At 54.6% G+C, this 21,769-nt stretch overlaps 1 protein-coding gene and 1 long non-coding RNA gene across 3 annotated transcripts; one reads left to right on the top strand and one right to left on the bottom strand.

The window, feature by feature from the left end:
- Positions 1–225: 225 nt before the first annotated feature.
- On the bottom strand, positions 226–10,254 carry PTOV1 (PTOV1 extended AT-hook containing adaptor protein). Of its 2 annotated transcripts, none has more exons than XM_009195007.3 (13): positions 9,232–10,254; positions 6,228–6,365; positions 6,037–6,119; positions 5,883–5,940; positions 5,692–5,799; positions 3,886–4,041; positions 3,237–3,326; positions 3,042–3,115; positions 2,906–2,963; positions 2,367–2,471; positions 785–982; positions 632–699; positions 226–354 (listed from the first exon to the last, which is right to left on the bottom strand). In XM_009195007.3, exons 1-12 carry the CDS (start codon positions 9,400–9,402, stop codon positions 688–690), a joined length of 1,251 nt encoding a protein of 416 aa, XP_009193271.1. In that variant the 5' UTR covers positions 9,403–10,254; the 3' UTR covers positions 226–354; positions 632–687. The 2 variants fall into 2 exon arrangements, with proteins under 2 accessions (XP_009193271.1, XP_021787018.1); XM_021931326.2 differs by having other exon boundaries at positions 226–335.
- LOC110741951 lies at positions 6,348–15,908 on the top strand. Its single transcript, XR_002519026.2, has 2 exons — positions 6,348–8,162; positions 15,603–15,908. It is a non-coding gene; the product is annotated as an uncharacterized LOC110741951 (long non-coding RNA).
- Positions 15,909–21,769: the final 5,861 nt, after the last annotated feature.

The following is a 21,769-nucleotide window of genomic DNA, read 5'->3' as shown; positions in this document are numbered from 1 at the left end:
GGCTGCCTGAGAGCCAGCTGGTGAGCCCACAAGCCCCAACCCAGAGGCTCGCTCAAGGCCAGGTGTGACCCCTGAACTTGAACCCAGGGCCTGTGGATCTGGAGATTGCTGGGAAAGAGGGTGTGGGCAGCCGAGAGCCAGTGAGTATCCAGGCTGTCCAGGCCTGCTGGGCCACCTTATGGCTAAGGGGCTGCCAGGCATGGGGCAGTGAGTAGAGGGGGCAGGCAGGTTTTTAAAAGGTTTTATTAGGGAAACGTAGAGGGGTGGGGACCATCCTTGGAGGCCTCAGGACATCATCCTCCATGTTGCTGGGCAGTTGAAGTCCCCAGGGGCCCCTGTTCAGAAGCATGTCACCTGGGGGCAGGGGTGCAGTGGGGGCTGCTGGCCACAAGCTCCCAAGCACTGACCCACATCCCTGTGGGCAGAGGCCCGGCCCCACCCAGGCCTGGACACTGCACCTCCCATGGCCCTGCAGCCGGGATACAGTTTCCCAGATAGCCTAGGACTGCCGCCTCTCCCTCTGCTCTGGTCGCCTCAAGGCCAAGGTCGCCCTGCTTCTTTCCCAACCGCACCCACGCCCCCCCCTCCATGCCCCAGGGTCCCTCCTGTACATGACAGGGTCACCACTCACCAGTCTCTGCCGGGGCCTCATCTGTGACTCTGGAGGGGCCCAGCCCGGGGTGGCCACTACCCCCCCATCTGTGGGAGGAATCAGAGGCCAGTGGTGAGCAGGCAGGAGGGGTGGGGGGGGAGGCTGAGCAGCCCTGGGGCCCGGCTGCCTCACCCCTCGTTGCTGCTGCTCCTGCTCCAGGTTCCGCTGCAGGACCTGCTGCTGGTTGGCAATGACACGCCGGATGCCGTTGACAAAGTTGCCCTGGTCGTGGGGGATGAGGCCGATGAAGATTTTCTTCTCCGAAGAATACAGGAGCATAAGCACGCGGATCTCACACGATGCTTTGTAGGAAAAGTGCACGCAGCCAGCCTGGCAGGCACAGGGCGTGGTGTCAGTAGACAGCACCACAGAGACTCAGGCCGCAGGGACAAGCATCCCTCCAACTACGGCACCACGCCGTGGGCTCGATGAGCCAGACACAGCCTAACTGCTCTGTCCTCACACCTCCCCACTCGTCCCCGAGGTGGGCCCCCTTATTAGGATGATACGGTGGCCAAGAGCAATGGGTGGGTCAAAGGCCAACAGGCTCTTTTGGGAAGGGCCCAAGAACTTGCATTTCAGAGCTCCTGGGCAGGCCAGGCTATGTCTGGGGCCAGCTCACCACAGCCGCCTGAGCCAACCGGTCATGGCTTCAACTCGGGAACCCAAGGGATCGGCAGCAGCTGGCCCAGCACAGGTGAGGGCTGAGGTACATGGAGCCTTTATGCACTTCCCTGAGGAAACTATTTGTGTGTGTGTGTGTGAGACTGTTTCACTCCTGTTGCCCAGGCTGGAGTGCAATGGCGTGATCTCAGCTCACTGCAACCTCCACCTCCTGGGTTCAAGCCATTCTTGTGACTCAGCCTCCGGAGTAGCCATCATGGCCAGCTAATTTTTGTATTTTTAATAAAGACAGGGTTTCACCACGTTGGCCAGGCTGGGCTCGAACTCCCAACCTCAGGTGATCCACCCTCCTCGGCCTCCCAAAGTGCTGGGATTACAGACATGAGCCACCGCGCCTGGCCTGAGGGAACTCTTGCAATTGCTTTAATGTAAAAGCATCTACACCCAGGCCCCGTCACCCACTAACAGCTTTGTGGACAGTTTACTCAGACTAAGGCGAAGGTAATTTTAAGGTAGTTTTGGGACAGATGTTACCTAAGTATGGCCCAGCTGGAAGGTGGACACCAGGGGAGAGGGCGCAGAAGCACCAAAGTCCAACCCTCCCCACCTCAGAGATGGAGAAACTGAGCCCCAGAGAGAGAAGACTCAGCCGAGACTCCCCTAGATAAGATGATCACCACTCTGGGACCTTGCTGGGGACAGACAGCCCTCCCTGCCCAGCAATGGGCCTTTGGGATGTGGCACAAGCTCCCGGGAAACCTGGAGTGACAAGGGCACCTGTCCCGGGGGAGCGGAGAGCACGGAGTTGGTGCTTTGGGACATCAGCACCTGGTGCTGAGTCAGTCCTGATGTGGCAGAGGAGCGGCAGGCCCCTGCATAACCGGGGTCAGTGCCCCCGTCCAGTGCCGTGGGGACAGCACAGAGCCCTCAGGAGCCACGCCCACACTAGCCACCCTCTCTCCGCAGCTGTCCAGGACATGGTGCTCTGTTCCTCTCCCATGTGCACCCCCCGTGAGCGGTCCTGCCTCGCTCTACCCTGGCTCCCTCTGCCCTGGCCGGCCCCTCCCCAGCGTTTGCCGGCGCCACTCACGAAGCCGTTGTCCATGATCCGGCACAGGCTCTTCAGTGTCTCCAGGTCCTTGGTGAAGTGGAACTGGACCAGGCGTGAGTTCCGAAACAGCGGCACCAAGGTGGTCTGCGGGGAAGTGAGGGGACCCCCGGTTCTGGCTTCTCAAACCACGGCCTCCTGCTCCCAGCCTGCTGAGTCCCCCAGGCCCAGGACCAAACTGAGGCTCCCCTGTCCTCCTTACCTCAGGAAACTGTCATCTCCACCCGTCAACCAGCCTAATCCTGGAGTGCTGCGGAAGCCGCTCTCAGACCCCTTGGCAGCTCCCCAGGTCCAGATCGAGGCTGCCCCTGCCCCGCTCAGGCCCTGCACAGCCACTGGCTGGGTGCCTGGGACCCCTTGGAACCAGGCCTGGGGACCTACCCACTGCCCCTGCTTCAGCACCCTCAGCTCCACTCCCTCACGGCCAGCTCAGGCCACCCAGGGAGGTGCTCTTGCTCCCAGTCCCGCCCTCTGGAATGGCTACTGCTTGCAGGCTTGACAGCCCGGCCCCAGCCCCTCACCAGCAGCTGCTGCGGGATGAGCTGCATGTACAGCTTCCTTGGCCACTGCTCGGTCCTCCTGTGGGGCACGAGGGGACGAGGGTCAGGAGGCCCCAGCTCCCCTGGACGCTGCCACCGCCCCCAGCCCAGCACTCACAGGATCTCCCCCTGGTTCACGTAGACGTGGGACGGCAGCCACCTCTTGGACCGACTGTTGGGCTCAGGCCTGGGCTTTTGGGGGAGAGGTAAAGAGGAGCCCTCAGGGCTGGAGACCCCCAACCCCAGTGTCCCCTCCCAGCCACAGTCCGTGAGGATCTGGGGGTCCCAGGTCCTCGGGCTGCCGAGGGCTCACCTCCTGCCACTCCATGACGCCGCTCCATGCCAGAAACTTGTTGTTGACAATCTGGACTGGGCCTGAGTTGACACCACCAGGTCCCACTGCCTGTTGGAAGGGAAGGGGGTGGGAAGAAGGGGCCCTGGGTCCTGGGAAACCTGTCTGTCCTGGGGTCTGCCGTCCCTCCCTCCGAGTCTTGGCCTGTCGACCCCAGCTGGGTCCATTCTCTAGCCCCAGGGGAACAGGCCCTGCCCCCTCACCTGCTCACAGCCCCCCATGGCTCCCCAGTGGCCTGAGACAGGTCCTGGCCCTCACCTGGTGCACAGGACCTGCAGAGTCTGCCTCAACTGGCAAGGAATGACCAGGACACGTGGTCACCGGGCAGGGCCTTCCAACCTCACGATGATCCCAACCCCTGCCCAGCTCCCCACTCCACTGGCTTCCCCACTGCTGCGCCAAGACCCACCCTCCGGCCCTTCAGAGCCACCTGGTGGCCGCTTTTCCGAGGAGCCCTGATGGGAACCCGCCCGGCCTCCTCTGGGCTCCCCTGCGGCTCCTTGCTCCAGTCATCGCATCACACTCCGCCCACACCAAGTCTGGCTGCCCATCCAGGGCAGTGGGGCCTAACTCCACTCTGTCCTCAGAGGGACTGTGCTCGGCGGCACACCTGCTTGCGGGTGGTGATGACCTGCCGGATGGCGCTGACGAAGCCGCTCTGGTCATAGGGGATGAGGCCCATGAAGATCTTCTTCTTGGACGAGTACAGGAGCATGAGCACGCGCACCTCACAGGGCGAGATGTGGGGGAACAGCATGCAACCCGCCTGTGGGGGCCGCGGGTCAGGACCCCATGGGCACTGCCCGGGGCCGCCATGCCCCCACCACCCTGGACTGCCCCACCTGTAGGGGACGAAGGGAGGTCATTGGTGGACAGAGGCCCCCACAGTCAAGGCCACGGCCATAGGTGAGGGGCCTCTGAGAGCCCGTGCAGCACCCATTGGCATCCCCCGACCCTGCCATGGCTGAGGTTGGAGTGGCGCCCGGCACCCAGGCTGTGGTGAGAACGCCGAGAAGGCATCACCTTCCCGCCCACGTTGTCCCCTGCTGCCAGCCCTCCTGCCTGCCTGATGGGGTGACCTGGCCTGGGGGTTAAGAGCACAGGCAGCACCCCACTGCTCTGCTGCCTCCTAGCTGTGTGACCTAACACCAGCCACCTCCTGTTTCTGGGCCTCCATTTCATCATCTGTAAAACGGGGTAATAGTGCACACACTTGGTGCCACATAAAGGCTCAACAGATGAAGTACTGGTACCTCTTGGACGGGGCATGGGAGAACTAAGCCTGACAGATGTGCCTGGCTGTGCTGTCTGAAGTGGTGGGCCTGTTCCAGAACCCCATGTCCCCTCCCCACACTGGGCCACCCTCCACAGTGCTGTGCCCTACACACTGCCAGCCTAACCTCTCGACCTCGGTGTCAGCCCAGGGATCACCTGCTCAGGGCCCTGTCCCTGGCCTCCCTGGAGCCACGCACAGTCACTCTCCCAGGGCCATGCCTGGGGGGCGAATGCGGATGCCCACCTTCCCTACAGACTGGGTACTTGGGGCCCGGACATGGCAGGCCCCCAACAAACACTGCTGGGTGAAGGGGGACGGGTCAGCTAAGAGACCTCATGCCAGGCACAAGCCCTGGTCTGCCCCTGGTGCTCTGAGGGAGAAGGGAGGCCAAAGCGGAACCCAGTGCGCCTCAGAGCAGCAGCTGGAACGGGGTAGAGGCAGACTGTCCCAAAGGGGAACAGGGACTAAGAATGTCCCAGAGCCAGGTCCTCTGGGCAGAGGACTCGCTCCCACCCCATCCCTGCCTCCTCTCCAGCACCTGCCGTCTTTCACAGTCCCATCCCCCTTGCTGACCTGCCCTGCCCCAGAATCCCAGTCACCTGAACAGCCTCACCAGCTAGGTTCACTGAGCACTCACTAGGTACTAAAGTCACCATCTCAAGCGCTCTACACAAACTCCCTCCCTCCAGCCTCCCAGTGGCCCTAGGAAGCACGGCTCCTGTTAGCCCATTTTACAGACCAGAATACCAAGCCCCGATGCGCCACTCCCTCCTGGCTCTTATGCCTAGCACACCCATTTACCAGGTTCCTGCCATACGCTGTGTGTCCCCGACAGGCTCCTGGCCCCGGTCCCTCTGTGCACTCACACCCCAAGGGCCACCTCAGAGCTGGGCACAGATGCAGGAACTGGAGACCGCTCAGGCTGAGTTCCTTCACCCTGTGCTCTATGGAGGGTGCCTGGGGTCAGTCATTTCCAGACAGGGTCTGAGAGGCCACGAGGGCTACGGTCGACCCCAGGGGAGACTCGCAGCCCCTGCCTGGGCTATGAGCAGGGCGCTGCCTCCAGCTGTACTTGTCAGCACAGTGCTACAAGGGAGCCGCCCCCTGCCCCCCTCGCGCACCCGAGCCCACCCCACTCACAAAGCCGTTGCCCATGATGCGGCAGAGTCCCTTGAGCGAGTCGCAGTCTCTGTTGGTGAAGTGGAACTGTGCCAACTGGGAGTTCCGGAACAGGGGCCCCAGAGTGGTCTGGGGGTGACAGGGGACAGACAGCTGCGTCAGCCAGGCATGGGGCTGCTCAGAGTGGGTGGGGCGGGTGGGGCGGGTCTCACCAGCAGCTGCTGCGGAATCAGCTGCATGATCAGCTTCTGCGGCCACTGGTCGGTCTCCCTATGGGAAAGAGCCGGTCAGAAAGGGCTGCCCTGATCCCCATGGCCACAGCCACTGCCCCGGCCACCGCCCTGGCTGCTGCACCGCGGCACTCACAGGTTCTCGCCTTGGTTCACATAGGCTTGGCAGGGCAGGGTCCGCTTCAGCTTTGCAGTGGAGTCAGAGTAGGGTCTGCGCTTCTGTGGGGGCAGGAGGGGCGTCACTGTGCACAGCCTAGATGCCCCAGCCTGTCCCCACGGGGACAAGACAAGACCCTGGAGACCAGCTGCAGCCCCACAGGGACTCACCTCCTGCCACTCAAGGACGCCGCTCCAGGCCAACAGCTTGTTGCTGAGTCGGTGCTCGCTCACGGCCAGACCCCCGAGGGTGAGCCCAGGTGAGGAGGGACTGATGGGACCCAGCGCCCCGAAGACCCGAGCACCTTCCTGCAGTGGAGTGGGGGGTAGGTGGGAAACTGAGGCTGGGGCCTGCAAGGACAGGCAGTCCCCACATACCCCAGAGGGGATGTCCCAATATTCAGACCCAAATCCCCTGTTGGAAGCCCACCAGGCCATGTCCAAACTCTCTGCTCACCCCTCAGGACCCCAACACACTGGTCCTCATGTCCTTTCCCGCTGCCCCCCCTCAGGACCCTTCCTTCCCAGAGCCTGCTGTCACCTTGACACTGGCCCAGCAGAGTCCTGAAGCCTTCAGCCAGCCCCACCTCCAGCCTTTGCCCCAGCTGTGTGCCTGATCGATTCCTTGAGACCCAAGTTAGAAGCCGGCTGTGGGGGACTTTCCATGTGCCCCAGGCTGGGCCCAGGGCTTCCTTGCAGCCTCCGCAGACACAAGCCAGCCTGTGCTGTGTCTGTCCTGCAACTAGCTTGCCCTGTCTGAAACTCTCCTAAGGCTCCCAGTCACTCCAAAGTTCAACTCCTCCCTCTAGCTGCCAGTGCCCCCCTCTCTGGCCTTATCAGTCTGACCCCAGGGAGACAGGAAGGAGGTGACAAGAAACACAGAGGGAACTGAACCATCTAGGAGAAAGACAGCGAGGAGAAGGGGGAAACATGTGGAAGAGAGCTGGGACACCACCCCCTGGAGGAGCCTCACAGACCAAAACACGTAGAACACCAGGAGAAGCGTCTAGCAATAAAGCCAAGCAAAGCCGCAGATACTACTCACAGGGCACTCTCCCATTATTTTATTTTTTATTACTATTACTTTTTTGAGACAGAGTCTCACTCTCGTTTCCCAGGCTGGAGTGCAGTGGCGCGATCTCAGCTCACTGCAACCTCACTCACTGCAAGCCGCGCCATCATGCCCAGCTAATTTTTTTTTTTTAGTAGAGACGGGGTTTCACCATGTTGGCCAGGCTGGTCTTGAACTCCTGACCTCAAGTGATCCGCCCACCTCGGCCTCTCAAAGTGCTGGGATTACAGGCGTGGGTCACCGCACCTGGCCTCACTTATTATTTTTTAAAACCAGAAACATCTCAAAGCAAACAAGGGAAAGCTTCGAAAACAGCCTGGCAGCAGGAAACCCTCGAGCGTTTCCCCATAGTAGGCTCCTCCAGGCAGGGGAAACAAATTATAAGGGTGATTTTTTTTTGTCTTATTACAAACAGGTATTTTCCAAATTTTCTATGAAGCACAACGAGATCTTTCCTTCCAGAATACCAGCAAACAAAAAATCTTACTTTGTGAGCGCTTAAAAAGAGACACCTGAACAAACTTGCTCTCCACCCTTGCAGGTGATTCTGACTTTTGGGCAATCATCAAAAGATCAGAAAAAACACCTGAGTATCTTGGCGTTAGAATGAGCTGGACAGAGAGTGGATGTTGCCCCGGGGGCTCAGGCACCATACCGGACATCCAGCATCTGAGAAGATGTATTAAAACGCACAGCTGGAGGTGGCTTTAGAGATGAGGGTACACTTGCAACATACAAGTTGTTTATGGCGCTGGGACCTGGGATATCTAGACTGCATACACAAGTCCGCATATACAGTGACACGTATGCATTTACTGCCACAAAGATGGGTAAAAATCAGGCGAACGCACTTAAGGGCCCAAGCGACATACTTAATGTCTGCTTGTTTAGGAGGGCAGGTTGACTCAGGACTTCAAAAGATGCTGGGATCTGGAGCCATAGTAAAGAGCAGGCATGCATGCCTAAAACCCAGGGATACCTTCCACAGCAGGAGCAGCATATCAAGATGGGACGATCACATTTAAAAACGACGGGTAAGGTGCAACCTAAAGGAAATCTCACATCTTGGCAAGTGTGTGCAAAACTGTGCGCGCCTGACATCCCTACTGCACAGGGAAGCCCATCTAGTACCTACACTGAGGTTTAAAGCCTTGGGCTGCATGTCTGAGGGCCCGGAAAGCACTTTTGAACGACTAGATGCGAATGCTGCAGGAAGGGGCAAAGACAGTGGAGTGAAGGGATACGTTTAAGTTCTGGGAGGTGATCTGAGTCTGGGTATCCATGTTTATGACCCCAGGAAGCCTGTTTTAAGGTTTCAGTAGGGCTGCCACAGCTCTGTGCCATCCACACCGCTGGGGAGTGTATTTAAAAAGCGGACTGGAGCGCGAACCCAAGGGATATCTCACATTGGGGCAAGCGTGTGCACGGTGCAAAGTCGCGATGTGCAGTTTTACAGCCCCAGGTAAACCTTACTAAGGGTTTCTGAAAAGCAGGTGCGTCTTTTGGGTCCGGGAAAGCCTGTGCGGCCCAAAGTACCTGCGAAGCTGAATGTTTACGTTTAAGGTCTGGGCTCATGGCAGTCCATCAAAGCATCCCACATCTGGGCGCGGGCGCACATTCTAGGTGCGCACTCCACCGGCACAGCGCGGGCCCCAGGGAGAACGCCCACGGGTGCGACATCTGGGGGCGCTGGTACAAAGCGCGGGCCCCTCCCTCGCCGCTGTCCCCCAACCCCCGCCCCCATTTCCAGGTTTCCTGCCCGGAGAGAGCAACTTTCCAATGGGGAAAAACAAACGCGCGTGCTGGCCGCCTGTCCGCCGCCCCCCACCCGCGTTTAAATCCGGCCGCAGAGTCAGCAGTAATTTGAGCCCGCCCCGCCCCCGCCCCCCACCCCCCCCCCCCGGCCCGAACGCGCAACAAAGGGGAGAGCGCGGCGCGAACCACCGGGGGCTCCAGGGGGGAACCCGGCCCCGGGCGGCACCACCCTTCGGGCCACAGGGGACACCCCGGAGCGGCGGGGGCCGCGGACAAAGGCGTGAGCCCGGGGTAGGGGCTAGGGGGGCGGGGCCGTGGAAGGCTCTGGAAAAAGGGCGGGGGGCTCACCATGGGAGGGGCCGAGCGGGCCCGGATCCGCGGAGGCTGCGGGCCTCGGGGGCTGGCCGGCCAGGAGCGCGAGCGGACAGCGCGCGCTACGAGGGGCCGCGGGGGGCGGCCGCGACCCCCAAGGGGGCCCCCGGCGCCGGAGCGGTACGGGGCACGGCGCGGACGGACCATGGCGGGCGCGGGCCGAGCGGGCGGGGAGCTGCCGCGAGCCACAAGGGGGGCTGCAGGCTCCACCGACTGAGGAGCGCGGGCGCGCGGCTTCGGGGGAGACGGGCTGAGCCGCACCAAGCTCGGTGGACGCGCCGCCGGAGTGGGGTCGCGGCGGCCGAACCACTGAAGCGAGTGGGGGAGCCCGGCGCGTATCAAGCGCGTCCGAGGGGGCGTGGCCGGAGCGTACCAAGGCGGCGCGGGGGAGCGGGGCCCTGGCGGGAGCGGAGTGTGGGCTCGGCGGTCGGGCGGGCAGCTCCGGGGCGGGGGAGGGCCTGGGAAGACGCGCGAGCAACAACTTCAGGGGGCGTGGCGGGAGCGGGATTCCCTACCAAACAGGGTGGCAGAAGAACGAGGGCGACACCAAGCTGGCCCCTTGCCGGGGTCGGGACAGCGGGAGACCTCATCCGGAGCCCTGGACCCGCAGAGCCGGGAGACCGCGCCAAAAGACATAAGGGAAAAGAGGAGGACAAAATAATGGGCCTGGGGACAAGGGAACCCACTAAAGGGGAACCCACTGAGAGTACGGATTGCACCCGAGCCTGAGGGGAGAGCTGAAGGTTTGCAGGCGGTGACGTGGCGAGGTGGGCAGGGGACTCCAACTCCCAGCGGCCCCCGCGCGGCTTGGGGGTGGGGGCAGCGGTTCACGGAGGCTCCGCCCATTAGTCCCAGCACCCAGGCTCCGCCCGCCGTCCCTGGCTACTCCAAGCCACTCGCCTCGCTCCCCGGCCTTCCGTGGATTCGCTCATTCCCTCTGCTAAAATGAAATGACTTGCGTAACCGCTTACTAGTTGTTGTATAAGATTTTTCCCTCGATTTTTGTTCCTTCAACGTGGGTAACATCTAACCCTAGAGTGGTTATGTGGATCAAATGCTTGACGCAGCCACTACTCAAAGGTTAGATTTTCTTAACAACAAAAATCTGTTATGAGTACCCTGTCCGGTTCTGTGCACGGCAACGACCGAATCAGACCAGGTCCCTCACAGACCCCACGGTCCACTGGGGAGAGGCATAATCACAGGCTGTGCTAAGTGTTAACTAGCACATATCCACAGGGCGATGGGATATGACCATAGGGAAGTAAAGTTAGCAAGCAAGGGAAGTCAAGAAAGTGACCTGTGAGCAACCTGCCATTCCAGATGGCTGGAAAAGTGTGCCAAGAGGACAGAACAGCAAAGACAAATCCTGAAAGTAGAAGGAATAAAAGGGAGCCAGTGTGGGTGGAGCCGAGTGAAGGTAGTCAGGAGAAATAGACACAGCTGTAAGAGGTTAGGGAGGGAATCCCTACTTCTGTTTGGGATATTGACTAAACGATGTAGGTAGATTTTGATGTCATAGCCTGCAGAGAGAAATTCGGGAGTCATCAGTATTTGAATGGAGACTGGATAAGATCCCAAAGAGATTGGGACACTCATCCCTTTAACAGTCACGACAATGAGAAGCAACCAGCAAAGGACACCGAGGAGTGGCCAGTGAAATGGCAGAAGAACCTGTAGGCCCGTCCATGTTTCCCTGCCCCCACTAAGCCTCCTGCCCAGGGGATTCCCAGGGCTGACTGGAGCCCAGCCTTAAGCCCCAAATCCAACCTGGATTGTGGCCAAACAGAATCAGTGCTCCCTGGACACAAACTGCAAGTTAGTTATCAACAGGTACCTCCAATGCCCTGTCAATCACCCATGTGAGGACAACCTGGCAGCAGGAAGGAGAAAACCGAGACAGGAGCTTCTTTAATCTCCCTGAATCTTTACTTCTCCCCATTCTTGTTGGTCCAAACCATCGAGATCTCTTGCCTGGGTGACGCCTCCTAACTCTTGCTGCCTTCTCTGTCACTGCAATAATCAAAACCATCCAATGGCTTCCCATCCCAATCCCCTTAGAATTAAATCCAAACTTGGTACTGTGGACCCTGCTGCTGCCCCCCCAAAAAACTCTTTCCCATCCTTCCTGTTCTCTACCTAGTTAATGCCTTCCCATCCCTCAGAACCCACCAGGACATGCATGAGTTTGAATGCCCTGAATTGTATAAGCATGGAGAAAGGTATATGAGGGTGTACTCCAGAGTGAGCAAAATGGGAACTCATGTCAGAAAATGAAATGAAAATGTAGGCTGAAATTCTATCAGTAATACTGCAACAAAACTCCCTGAAACCATCTCACTCAGTCCACCAACTTGAAAGACGCTTTCCTTTTCATCTGTGAAGCCCGCTGCCGGGGCTAGCAGGCTACTATTATGACTAAGCAATTCCACTTCCATCTCTCAAGCTGCTTACTTCCTGAAAGGTAGCTGTTTGATCCAAACCTGTTTATGCCAGAAGTTCTTTAATTTACAATCCAAATAATGAAATTAATGTAAGAGAGTTGTTTATATACAAACCAGATTGCTTGCTTTGGAAAGACTAAAAGGGAGTTGTTAAAAGAAAAACATCAGGCTTGGTGGCTCACACCTGTAATTCTGCACTTTGGGAAGCCGAGGTGGGTGGATCACTTCAGGTCAGGAGTACAAGACCAGTCTGGCCAACATGGTGAAACACAGTCTCCACTAAAAATACAAAAATTAACCTGGCATGGTGGTGTGTGCCTGTAGTCCCAGCTACTCTGGAGGCTAAGGCAGGAGAATCGCTTGAACCCAGGGGACGGAGGTTGCAGTGAGTCAAGATCTCACCACTGCAACTCCAGCCTGGGTAACAAAGCAAGACTCCATCTCTAAAAATAAAAAAAAAAAATGCTGCCAGTTTAGGTACAAGTAAAGCAACTGTAAATTATTTAATGAAAAAGCTCATAAAAACCTAGGAAGACTCAGCCCCCAGTTTGTTTCATAAACGTCTTTAGGTTCTCAAGCCACTTAAAAAACTTGGCCGGGCGCGGTGGCTCACACCTGTAATCCCAGCACTTTGAGAGGCTGAGGCTGGTGGGATCACTGCAGGCTCAGGAGATCGGTGACCATCCTGGCTAACATGGTGAAACCCCGCCTCTACTAAACATAAAAAGAAACGCTGGGCATGGTGGCAGGGCGCCTCTGTAGTCCCAGCTACCGTGAGGCTGAGGCAGGAGACGGCGTGAACCCGGGAGGCAGAGGTTGCAGTGAGCCGAGATCATGCCACTGCACTCCAGCCTGGGGGACAGAGCGATACACCGTCTCATAAAAAAAATAACAAACTTAAAATGAGATGATTCATTGTGGTTTGTGGGTGGAGCTTATACAAGAATGTGATGTTCCACTGGGCGCGGTGGCTCATGCCTGTAATCCCAACACATTGGGTGGGAGGCCGAGGTGGGAGGATTGCTTGAGCCCAGGAGCTTCTGAGGACCAGTCTGGCAACATAGCGAGACTCCCAATCAAGCACAAAAAAACTACAATAATTTGCTAGGCATGGTGGCCAACATGGTGAAAGACATTCAGACTAAAAATATACAAAATTATTGGCATGGTATGCTCGTAATCCCAGCCACTTCAGGGAAGCTGAGGCAGATAATCACTGAACCCAGGGAGCGAGGCTGCAAGGAACCGAGATTGTGCCACTGTAATTCAGTCTGGCGACAGTATGAGACTGGCCTCAAAACAAACAAAACAAAAAAGATAATAAAATGCTTTATACCAAGAAATGGGAGTAAGATCATCCTGGCTTGGATTTTCTTTTTTTGCTAATGCACAGTGTATGTATTGAATTTTTTTTTTTTTTTTGAGACGGAGTCTTTAGCTTCCAGGTTGGAGTGTGGCTCCACTGCTCACTACAAGCTCCGGGCCTCCTGGGTTTACCATTCTCCTGCCTCAGCCTCCCGACAGCTGGGACTACAGGTGCCCGAGCCACCCGCCTGCTGTTTTTGTACTTTTTAGTAGAGACGGGTTTCACCTGCGGTCAGCCAGATGGTCTCGATCTCCCGACCTTTGTGGGATCCGCCTGCCTCGGCCTCCCAAAGTGCTGGGATTACAGGCGTGGAGCCACCTACTCGCCTTTTTTTTTTTTTTTTTAAGGTCTGCCTGATACATGCTCTGCAAACTCTAGGTAAATTTCAACTTTCTCGTCATTATTTGTGTCCAGGTGCAGTGGCTCACACCTGTAGTTTTCAACACTTTGGGAGACTGAGGTTGGAGCACTGCTTGAGCCCAGGAGTTTGAGACCAGCCTGGGTAACGTAGCAAGACTCTATCCCTACAACTATATAACTAGCCAGGCATGGTGTCACATGTCTGTAGTCCCAGCTACTCTGGAGGCTGAGGCAGGAGAATTATACTTGAGGCCAGGAGTTCCAGACCAGCCTGAGCAACATACTGAGACTGTTTCTCTACAAAAACTACAAAAATTAGCTGGGGACGGCGGTGCGTGTCTGTAGTCCCAGCTACTCAACAAGCTGAGGTGGGAAGACTGCTTGACCCCTGTAGGCAGAGGCTGCAGTGAACTAAGATCATGCCACTGCACTCCAGGGTTGACAGTGGACCCCTGGCAATAATAGTAGTTAAATGTTTCTCAAGAACTTCATGTCTGAACCCACTGAATTCTCACACAGCAGGCCATGAGTTCAACAATCTTTTTATCCCCACTCCACAGATGGGGAAACCAGGAATCCACAAGCAAAAGCCTGAGATCACAGGCTGCAGAGACACAGGGCAGGGACAGGGCCCAGGTTCTTAATCTCAGTAGGTGTTGGCCTCCACTTTGTGGAATAAACAAGGGGCACAGCCCCTCGGGCTTGGGACCATCTTACCCTCGTCACTGCCGCACTTCTTAGCTTCTCTGCCACCATCTGCCCTCCAGCACAGACCATGCTGAGTGTTCCCAGATTGTACAAGGCAGACCTGCCCTATCCCCAAACCCAGGGTCCTGGGTTTGAGATTACAGGCAGGAGCCACTGAGCCCAGCCTCCTGGGCTATTTAAAAAAAAAATAATAAAATGAATGGAAGGCTTTTTGTCCTGGCACAAACTTCAAGATATGTTGTTAGATTGGAAAGAAACAAAACAAAAAAAAAATCATAGAATGAAGTAGGCTGCCACTGGATAGAAAAGCAGAAAATGAATCAGTTTCTCTATTTGCTTGTACCTGCTTGTACATATTTCTGAAAAGACACTTAAGCAATTGGTAACTGATCTCTAGAGGGAGCTGAGAGGGACTGCATTGGTTGGTTTCTGGAGCCTCTCCAAGTGTGAACCATAGGAAGGTTTCTCCTATATGCAAAAAATGAATACACCATTTTTTAGGTCATGTAAATAAAGTTGGCATACTCAGTTCTGAAATTTTGCTGCTAGGAATGCATCCCATAGGAATGCCTGCACAAGTGGGTTTAAAAAATACACATTCATCCTCTGCAGCGTGTCTGATAATAGTGAAAAACTGGCCAGGCGCAGTGGCTCACGCCTGTAATCCCAGCACTTTGGGAACTCAAGGTGGGTGGATCACTTGAGGTCAGGCGTTTGAGACCAACCTGGGCAACATGGCAAAATTCCATCTCTACTAAAAATACAAAAATTAGCTGGGTGTGGTGGTGTGTGCCTGTAATCCCAGCTACTCGGGAGGCTGAGGCAGGAGAATCGCTTGAACCTAGGAAGCGGAGGCTGCAGTGAGCTGAGCTCGCACCAGTGCTGTCCAGCCTAGGCGAGAGTGAGACTCCATCACAAAAAAAAAAAATTAAAAGAAAAACTGGACAGGCCCCCAACTGGCAGGGCGCGGCATGGCAGGCATCCTGAAAGACGGCCCCCATGACCCTCACCTCCTGTCTGCACTGTCCTCTCAGCTTGAGTGTGGGCTGAACCTAGCAACTTGTACAGAACATAGCAAGAGTGACAAGATATCAATTCCAAGACTGGGGTACAAAAGACTGCAGCTTCCACCTTGGGTGTCGTCTCTCATTTCTTTTTCTTTTTTTTCTTGAGACAGAGTTTCACTCTTGCAGCCCAGACTGGTATGCAATGTTGTGTTCTCGGCTCACTGCAACCTCCACCTCCTGAGTTCAAGCGATTCTCCTGCCTTAGCCTTCCAAGTACCTGGGATTACCTGCCACTGTGCTCAGCTAATATTCTGTATTTTTAGTTGAGACGGGTTTTCACCATGTTGGCCAGGCTGGTCTCAAACTCCTGACCTCAGGTGATCCACCCGCCTTGACCTCCCAAAGTGCTGGGATTACAGGCTTGAGCCACCGCACCCGGCCCCTCTCATATTTCTAGAGAAGCTGGATGCTACATTGCAACTGCAAGGTGCCCTGTGAAGAGGCCTGTAATGGCGAGAAAGCGAGGGAAACCTCCAGCCAACAGCAAGAAACTGAGGCTCTCGGCCCCATCACCTGTGAGGAACTGAATACTGCCAACAGGCATGTGAGTGGACTGGAAGTGGGCCCTCCTCACAGAGCCTTCTGATGACTGCACAGGCCCCGCCACCAGCTCGACTGCAACCCTGAGAGCCCAGGAGCCAGCAGCTCAGCCAAGCCTGGATTCCTGACCCCCAGCAACTGTGAGGCAATAAATGCTTCTTGTTTTAAGCCACTCAGTGGTGGGGTTTGTTACACAACAGATATCTAACTTATAGACAGGATCACTTGTGGAACTGAAATGTGTCCGTTTAGTGCACTACTTGAGGCCACCATGAGAAGTGGGGACACAGAGGAACAGGAAATTAACAGTGCAGGCAGGCCAGGCGCGGTGGCTCACACCTATAATCCCAGCACTTTGGGAGGCCGAGGTGGGTAGATCACCTGAGGTCAGGAGTTTGAAACCAGCCTAGCCAACACGGTGAAACCCCGTCTCAACTAAAAATACAAAAATCAGCTGGGTGTGGTGGTGGGCGCCTGTAATCCCAGCTACTCACAAGGGTGAAGCAGGAGAAGCGCTTGAACCTGGGAGGTGGAGGTTGCAGTAAGTCGAGATTGCACCACTGCACTCCAGCCTGGGCAACAGAGTAAGACTTTCTCAACAACAACAACAACTTAGCCAGGCGTGGTGGCTCGTGCCTGTAATCCCAGCTACTTGGGAGACTGAGGCAGGAGAAATGCCTGAACCGGGGAGGCAGAGGTTGCAGCGAGCTGAGATCACACCATTACACTCCAGCCTGGACAACAGAGTGAGACTCTGTCTCTAAATAAATAAATAAAAACAGTGCAGGCAGATGGCCATTACTTTGGTGGGAAGAAAAAAAAAAAAAAGCAAGCTAAAGAACAAAGAAATTGACTCACATATATAATAATTAAACTACAAATGTGTCCAAAACCACATGCATGTAAATCCAAATGCAGAACTGGTACATCAGCCTTTGGGGAGGTAAGTGGTTTGCTCAGGGTGTGTGTTTGGGCAGGAGAGGCGAGAGTGAGGTGTGAAGGGGTAATTCCACTTTTGTTGTTGTGGAGACGGAGTCTTGCTCTATCTCCCAGGCTGGAATGTAGTGGCACGATCTCGGTTCACTGCAGCCTCTGCCTCTTGGGTTCTAGTGATTCACCTGCCTCAGCCTTCTGGGTAGCTGGGATCACAGGCGCCTGCCACCACGATGGGTGAGTTTTGTATTTTCAGTAGAGATGGGTTTCACCATGTTGGCCAGGCTGGTCTCCAACTCCTGACTCACGATCCGCTCCCACCTTGGCCTCCCAAAGTGCTGTGATTACAGGCATGAGCCACCATGCCCGGGATGGTACTCTAATTTTTTTTTTTTTTTTTTTTTTTTGAGGCGAGTCTTGCTCGGTAGCCTGGTTGAGTGCAGTGGCCGGATCTCAGCTCACTGCAAGCCCGGGCCTCCCCGGTTTACGCCCATTCTTCCTGCCTCAGCCTCCCGAGTAGCTGGGACTACAGGCCTCAGCCACCTCGGCCTCCAAGGTTTTTTTGTATTTTTAGTAGAGACGGGTTTCACGGTGTTAGCTGTGGGATGGTCTCTGGGACTCCTGATCTCGTGATCCGCCTTCCTGCCTCGGCTTCCCAAAGTGCTTTTCTGGATTACAGGTTTGAGCCATCAGCGCTCGGGCCTTTTTTTTTGAGACTGGAGTCTGGCTCTGTCGCTTCAGGCTGGAGTGCAGTGGCCGGATCTCAGCTCACTGTAAGCCTCCGGTTCACTTATTCTTTCCTGCCTCAGCCTCCCCGAGTAGCTGGGACCACAGGCCTCAGCTTTCACTGGCCTGGCTAGTTTTTATTTTAGTAGAGACGGGGTTTCCACCGTGTTAGCTAGGATGGTCTCATCTCCTGATCTCTGGATCCTGCCCCATCTCGGCCTCCCAAAGTGCTGGGATTACAGGCTTGAGCCAATCAAGGCCACTGCCTTTTTTTTTTGAGACGGAGTCTCTCATTTGTCGCCTAGGTTGGAGTGTAGGCCGGATCTCAGCTCACTGCAAGCTCCGCCTCCCCGGTTCCCGCCCATTCTCCTGCCTCAGCCTCCCGAGTAGCTGGGACTACAGGCGCCCACAACCGCGCCCGGCTAATTTTTTGTATTTTTAGTAGAGACGAGGTTTCACCGTGGTCTCGATCTCCTGACCTTGTGATCCGCCCGCCTCGGCCTCCCAAAGTGCTGGGATTACAGGCGTGAGCCACCGCGCCCGGCGGTACTTCCACTTTTTATTCCACACATTTCAGTGCCTTTTCATTTTAAGAAACTGTTCTAGTATGTGTAACTCAATACATTTTAAAAGTTAATTTTTTTAAACGCCAAGATGGTGAGAAAATACTTGTTAGTGTTTTGTGTACCTTGAAACAAATATATTCTTAACACCCCTTTTGAGAAGGTGTCCTTTTTCTCCTAATCCTTTGGAGGTGGGTGGGCATTTTCTTTCACCCCAAACAGGTTTGCAACTATTAATATGTTGGCGTTTTAGCATTTTTACCTCAACAGTCACTTTTTTTCCAATTACCTCCTACCACCTGCTCCTTTGCAAGAATTTTCATGAATCCCCAGTCTTGCCTCCAGCCATGATGTGTGATTCAAAAGCAAATTGGTCAAAAATAAAATATTTACAAGTCACTCACTCAATTATAACCTTTCTGGACACAAATGATTTTTATACGTTAGGATGCCTTTTTTTTTTTTGAGACAGTCTTGCTGTCACTCAGGCTGGAGTGCGGTGGTACGATCTTGGCTCACTGCAACTTCCACCTCCGGGGTTCAAGCGATTCTTGTGCCTCAGTCTCCCAAGTAGCTGGGATTACAGGTGCGTGTAACCACAACTAAGTTTTGTATTTTTACTAGAGACAGACTTTCACCATGTTGGCCAGGCTAATCTCAAACTCCTGGCCTCAAGTGATCTGCCTGCCTCAGCCTCCCAAAGTGCTGGGATTACAGGCGTGAGCCACCACGCCCAGCCAGGATGCATTTTTTAAATAGAAATGGGGTCTCACCATGTTGGCCAGGCTGGTACCAAAACCCTGGCCTCAACTGATTCTCCTACCTCGGCTTCCCAAATTGCTGGGATCACAGGCGTGAGGCCCAGCTTGGCATGCATTTCTAGAAACAGTTTTGCCCACGTTTTACCTTCTTAGAGTGAATTTCAGCCAAAAGATGACAACAGTGGCTACTAGCAGCTCTCCTGCGTCCAGGACTGAGCTGGGCCAGATCGTGTATTCCTTATGAGAATCCTCTGGGATAGTCACTATTTGACATATGGGGAAAGTGAGGCTCAGAGACGCGCAGGGACCTGCCTGAGGTCACAGAGCTAATCAGCACAAATCTCGGGATTAAACCCTGCTGTTCTAGGGTTTTCACTATTTCTTGCCTTAGGAGAACCTTGCATTCAGAGAAAAACTTTCCCAAAAGATTTGCTCCGTTGGTGTTGGCTGGTTCTAAGGTGCACATGAAGTTCTTAGGCCTTATTGTCACCTGGCCTATGAAATGGGGAGGTGAGTCCCATGTGTCTAGATCTGGCCTCACTCCTTGGGCCTCCTCTCTTTTTTTTGATAAGGAGTTTTGCTCTTGTTGCCCAGGCTGGAGTGCAATGGTGCAATCTCGGCTCACTACAACCTCCGCCTCCCAAGTTCAAGCGATTCTCCTGCCTCAGCCTCCCAAGTAGCTGGGACTACAAGTATGTGCCACCATGGCCAGCTAATTTTGTATTTTTAGTAAAGACAGGGTTTCACCATGTTGGTCAGGCTGGTCTTGAACTCCCAATCTCAGGTGATCCACCCGCCTCGGCCTCCCAAAGTGCTGGGATTACAGACGTGAACCACTGTGCCCGGCCTGGGCCTCCTTTTTATTCCACACATTTCAGTGCCTTTTCATTTTAGGAAACTGTTCTAGTATGTGTAACTCAATACATTTTAAAAGTTAATTTTTTTGGCCGGGCACGGTGGCTCAAGCCTGTAATCCCAGCACTTTGGGAGGCCGAGGCGGGTGGATCACGAGGTCAGGAGATCGAGACCATCCTGGCTAACATGGTGAAACCCCGTCTCTACTAAAAATACAAAAAACTAGCCGGGTGTGGTGGCAGGCGCCTGTAGTCCCAGCTACTCGGAGGCTGAGGCAGGAGAATGGCGTGAACCTGGGAGGCGGAGCTTGCAGTGAGCCGAGATCGCGCCACTGCACTCCAGCCTGGGTGACACAGCGCGAGACTCCGTCTCAAAAAAAAAAAAAAGTTAATTTTTTTTTAAACGCCAAGATGGTGAGAAAATATGTGTTAGTGTTTTGTGTACCTTGAAACAAATACATTCTTAATACCCCTTTTGAGAAGGTGTCCTTTTTCTCCTAATTCTTCTTTGGAGCTGGTGGGTGGGCATTTTCTTTCACCCCTAACAGGTCTGCTACTATTAATAAGCAAGCCCCGGTTCACTCCGATAAACAAGTGTGATTAGGCCACGACAATCCCTCTGGTTCCTCTAATTGAGTGTTAAGGTCAAGAGGGCGCCACTGGCATGAGATGGCCAAACTGGCGACTGGAAACCTTTCCTTTTAACCAATTTGTTTCTGATCCAAACCTGCGTTTCCCTTGCTGGGGGACGTGGCCACCCTGGTGGAAACACCGAAGGCTGCTTCCTGCTCCTCTCAGCGGCTTCTGACAGAGTCGATCGCTCCCTCCTCAAAAACACTCAGCTTCCAGAATACCACACTTGCCTGGTTCTCCTCCTGGCTTCTGGCTCCCAGCCCAACCCTTACGTGTGGCTCTTTCTCGGGGTTCTGTCCTTGTTCTCGAGTCTTCTCCTTCTTCCAGAGGTCGCAAAATGGCGGCCTGGCGGCCTCATTAGACCCACAGGCAGATTTTGTTTGGTCCTCACAGTGTTTTTGGTTTCAATTTGAATGCCATTAGGCGGGGCAAGCACTCTCCAAGTTCGCCACAGTCCCCATCATTCCCTGTTGTCTTACACCCGTCCGCTTCACACATTTTCATCACCTGCCTGGTCCCTGAAGCCATCTGAGTTTTCAAAAACCCCTGCTACACAGGCTGCCTGGGAAATCCCCCACTTTCACTTCTTCGCTGTCACCAGTGCCTCCTGCTCCACACGCACATTCCTGAGGATCGCCTAGAGAGCTTGCTCACACGACTCCCAGACCCCCGCCCTCCCCCCGCTGGATCCAACAGTTCCAGGGCAGGGATGGGAAACTCACATGCCTACAGGGGCCAGGCGGGTCACATAAATGAGTGAACTAGCCAGGTATAAGAAAAGTCGACGGCCAGAAATATCATCAAATCGGATCTTTACTGAACTATGGTGAATGCATGGAACATAATACAAACATGGATGATACTGGAGTTTATATTTTTAAATTCAAAATTGAAAAAATACAAATTGAAAAATAGAAATATTTAATTATTAAAATTTTCTCTTTCATAATTCTTTTTGCGCCTTTGAGTTGAAGCCAAAAGGCTGGCGTCTTCCCTTCCACACCGAGATGTGTCAGGCCTTGGAGTGGCACGGTGGGGATGGGCAGTTTAGAATTCAGCCTTGAATCCTTAAACTGGGAACAATGTTTAATTTGATTCAGGTTCGTAACGGAAAACAGCTGTTCACAAGCGTGGGTACTCCCAAACATGGATATTCAGGACAACTACTGGAGATAGTTGTAGAATCTCACCATCTTCACACAGACTTGTATTTAGGAACCAGCGCCGTATTGCACCGTAGTTCAATTACTATTTATGGTCTGTATTCACACAAGAAACATTTACCAACAAAGGCAAACTGGACAGTGTCTCTTCCTTCTCATGAGTCTGGATTCCAAGGGCCTTTGGGGGAATTTGGTCTTCCACCCCAGGACGTAGGTGAATATAGTCCGGGCCACGTCTTTCATTTCTGAAAGCCAACTGTGGCGTAGGAAAGAGTAAATGTTTTTTTTCCTTGCTGGTGGATTCCCCGTTTTTGCCAGGACCAAGCATATACCATCTTACATTCAAGTAGCTGTTTGTGGACATCCTTGCAGAGAAATATTCAGTGTTCAGAACGG

The sequence above is a fragment of the Papio anubis genome, chromosome 20 (assembly GCF_008728515.1).
Source record: "Papio anubis isolate 15944 chromosome 20, Panubis1.0, whole genome shotgun sequence".
NCBI classification, from domain to species: Eukaryota; Metazoa; Chordata; class Mammalia; order Primates; family Cercopithecidae; genus Papio; species Papio anubis.
This window is presented reverse-complemented; position numbering and strand designations above follow the sequence as displayed.

Bases quoted from the DNA above. Each gene is read 5' to 3' on its own strand.
- PTOV1 (XM_009195007.3), bottom strand. From the start codon at position 9,402: ATGGTCCGTCCGCGCCGTGCCCCGTACCGCTCCGGCGCCGGGGGCCCC. The intron at 6,120-6,227 runs GTGAGTCCCTGT...CTGCCCCCACAG, and splicing joins GCGTCCTTGAGTGGCAGGAG to AAGCGCAGACCCTACTCTGA. The intron at 3,327-3,885 runs GTGTGCCGCCGA...CCCTTCCAACAG, and splicing joins TCATCACCACCCGCAAGCAG to GCAGTGGGACCTGGTGGTGT.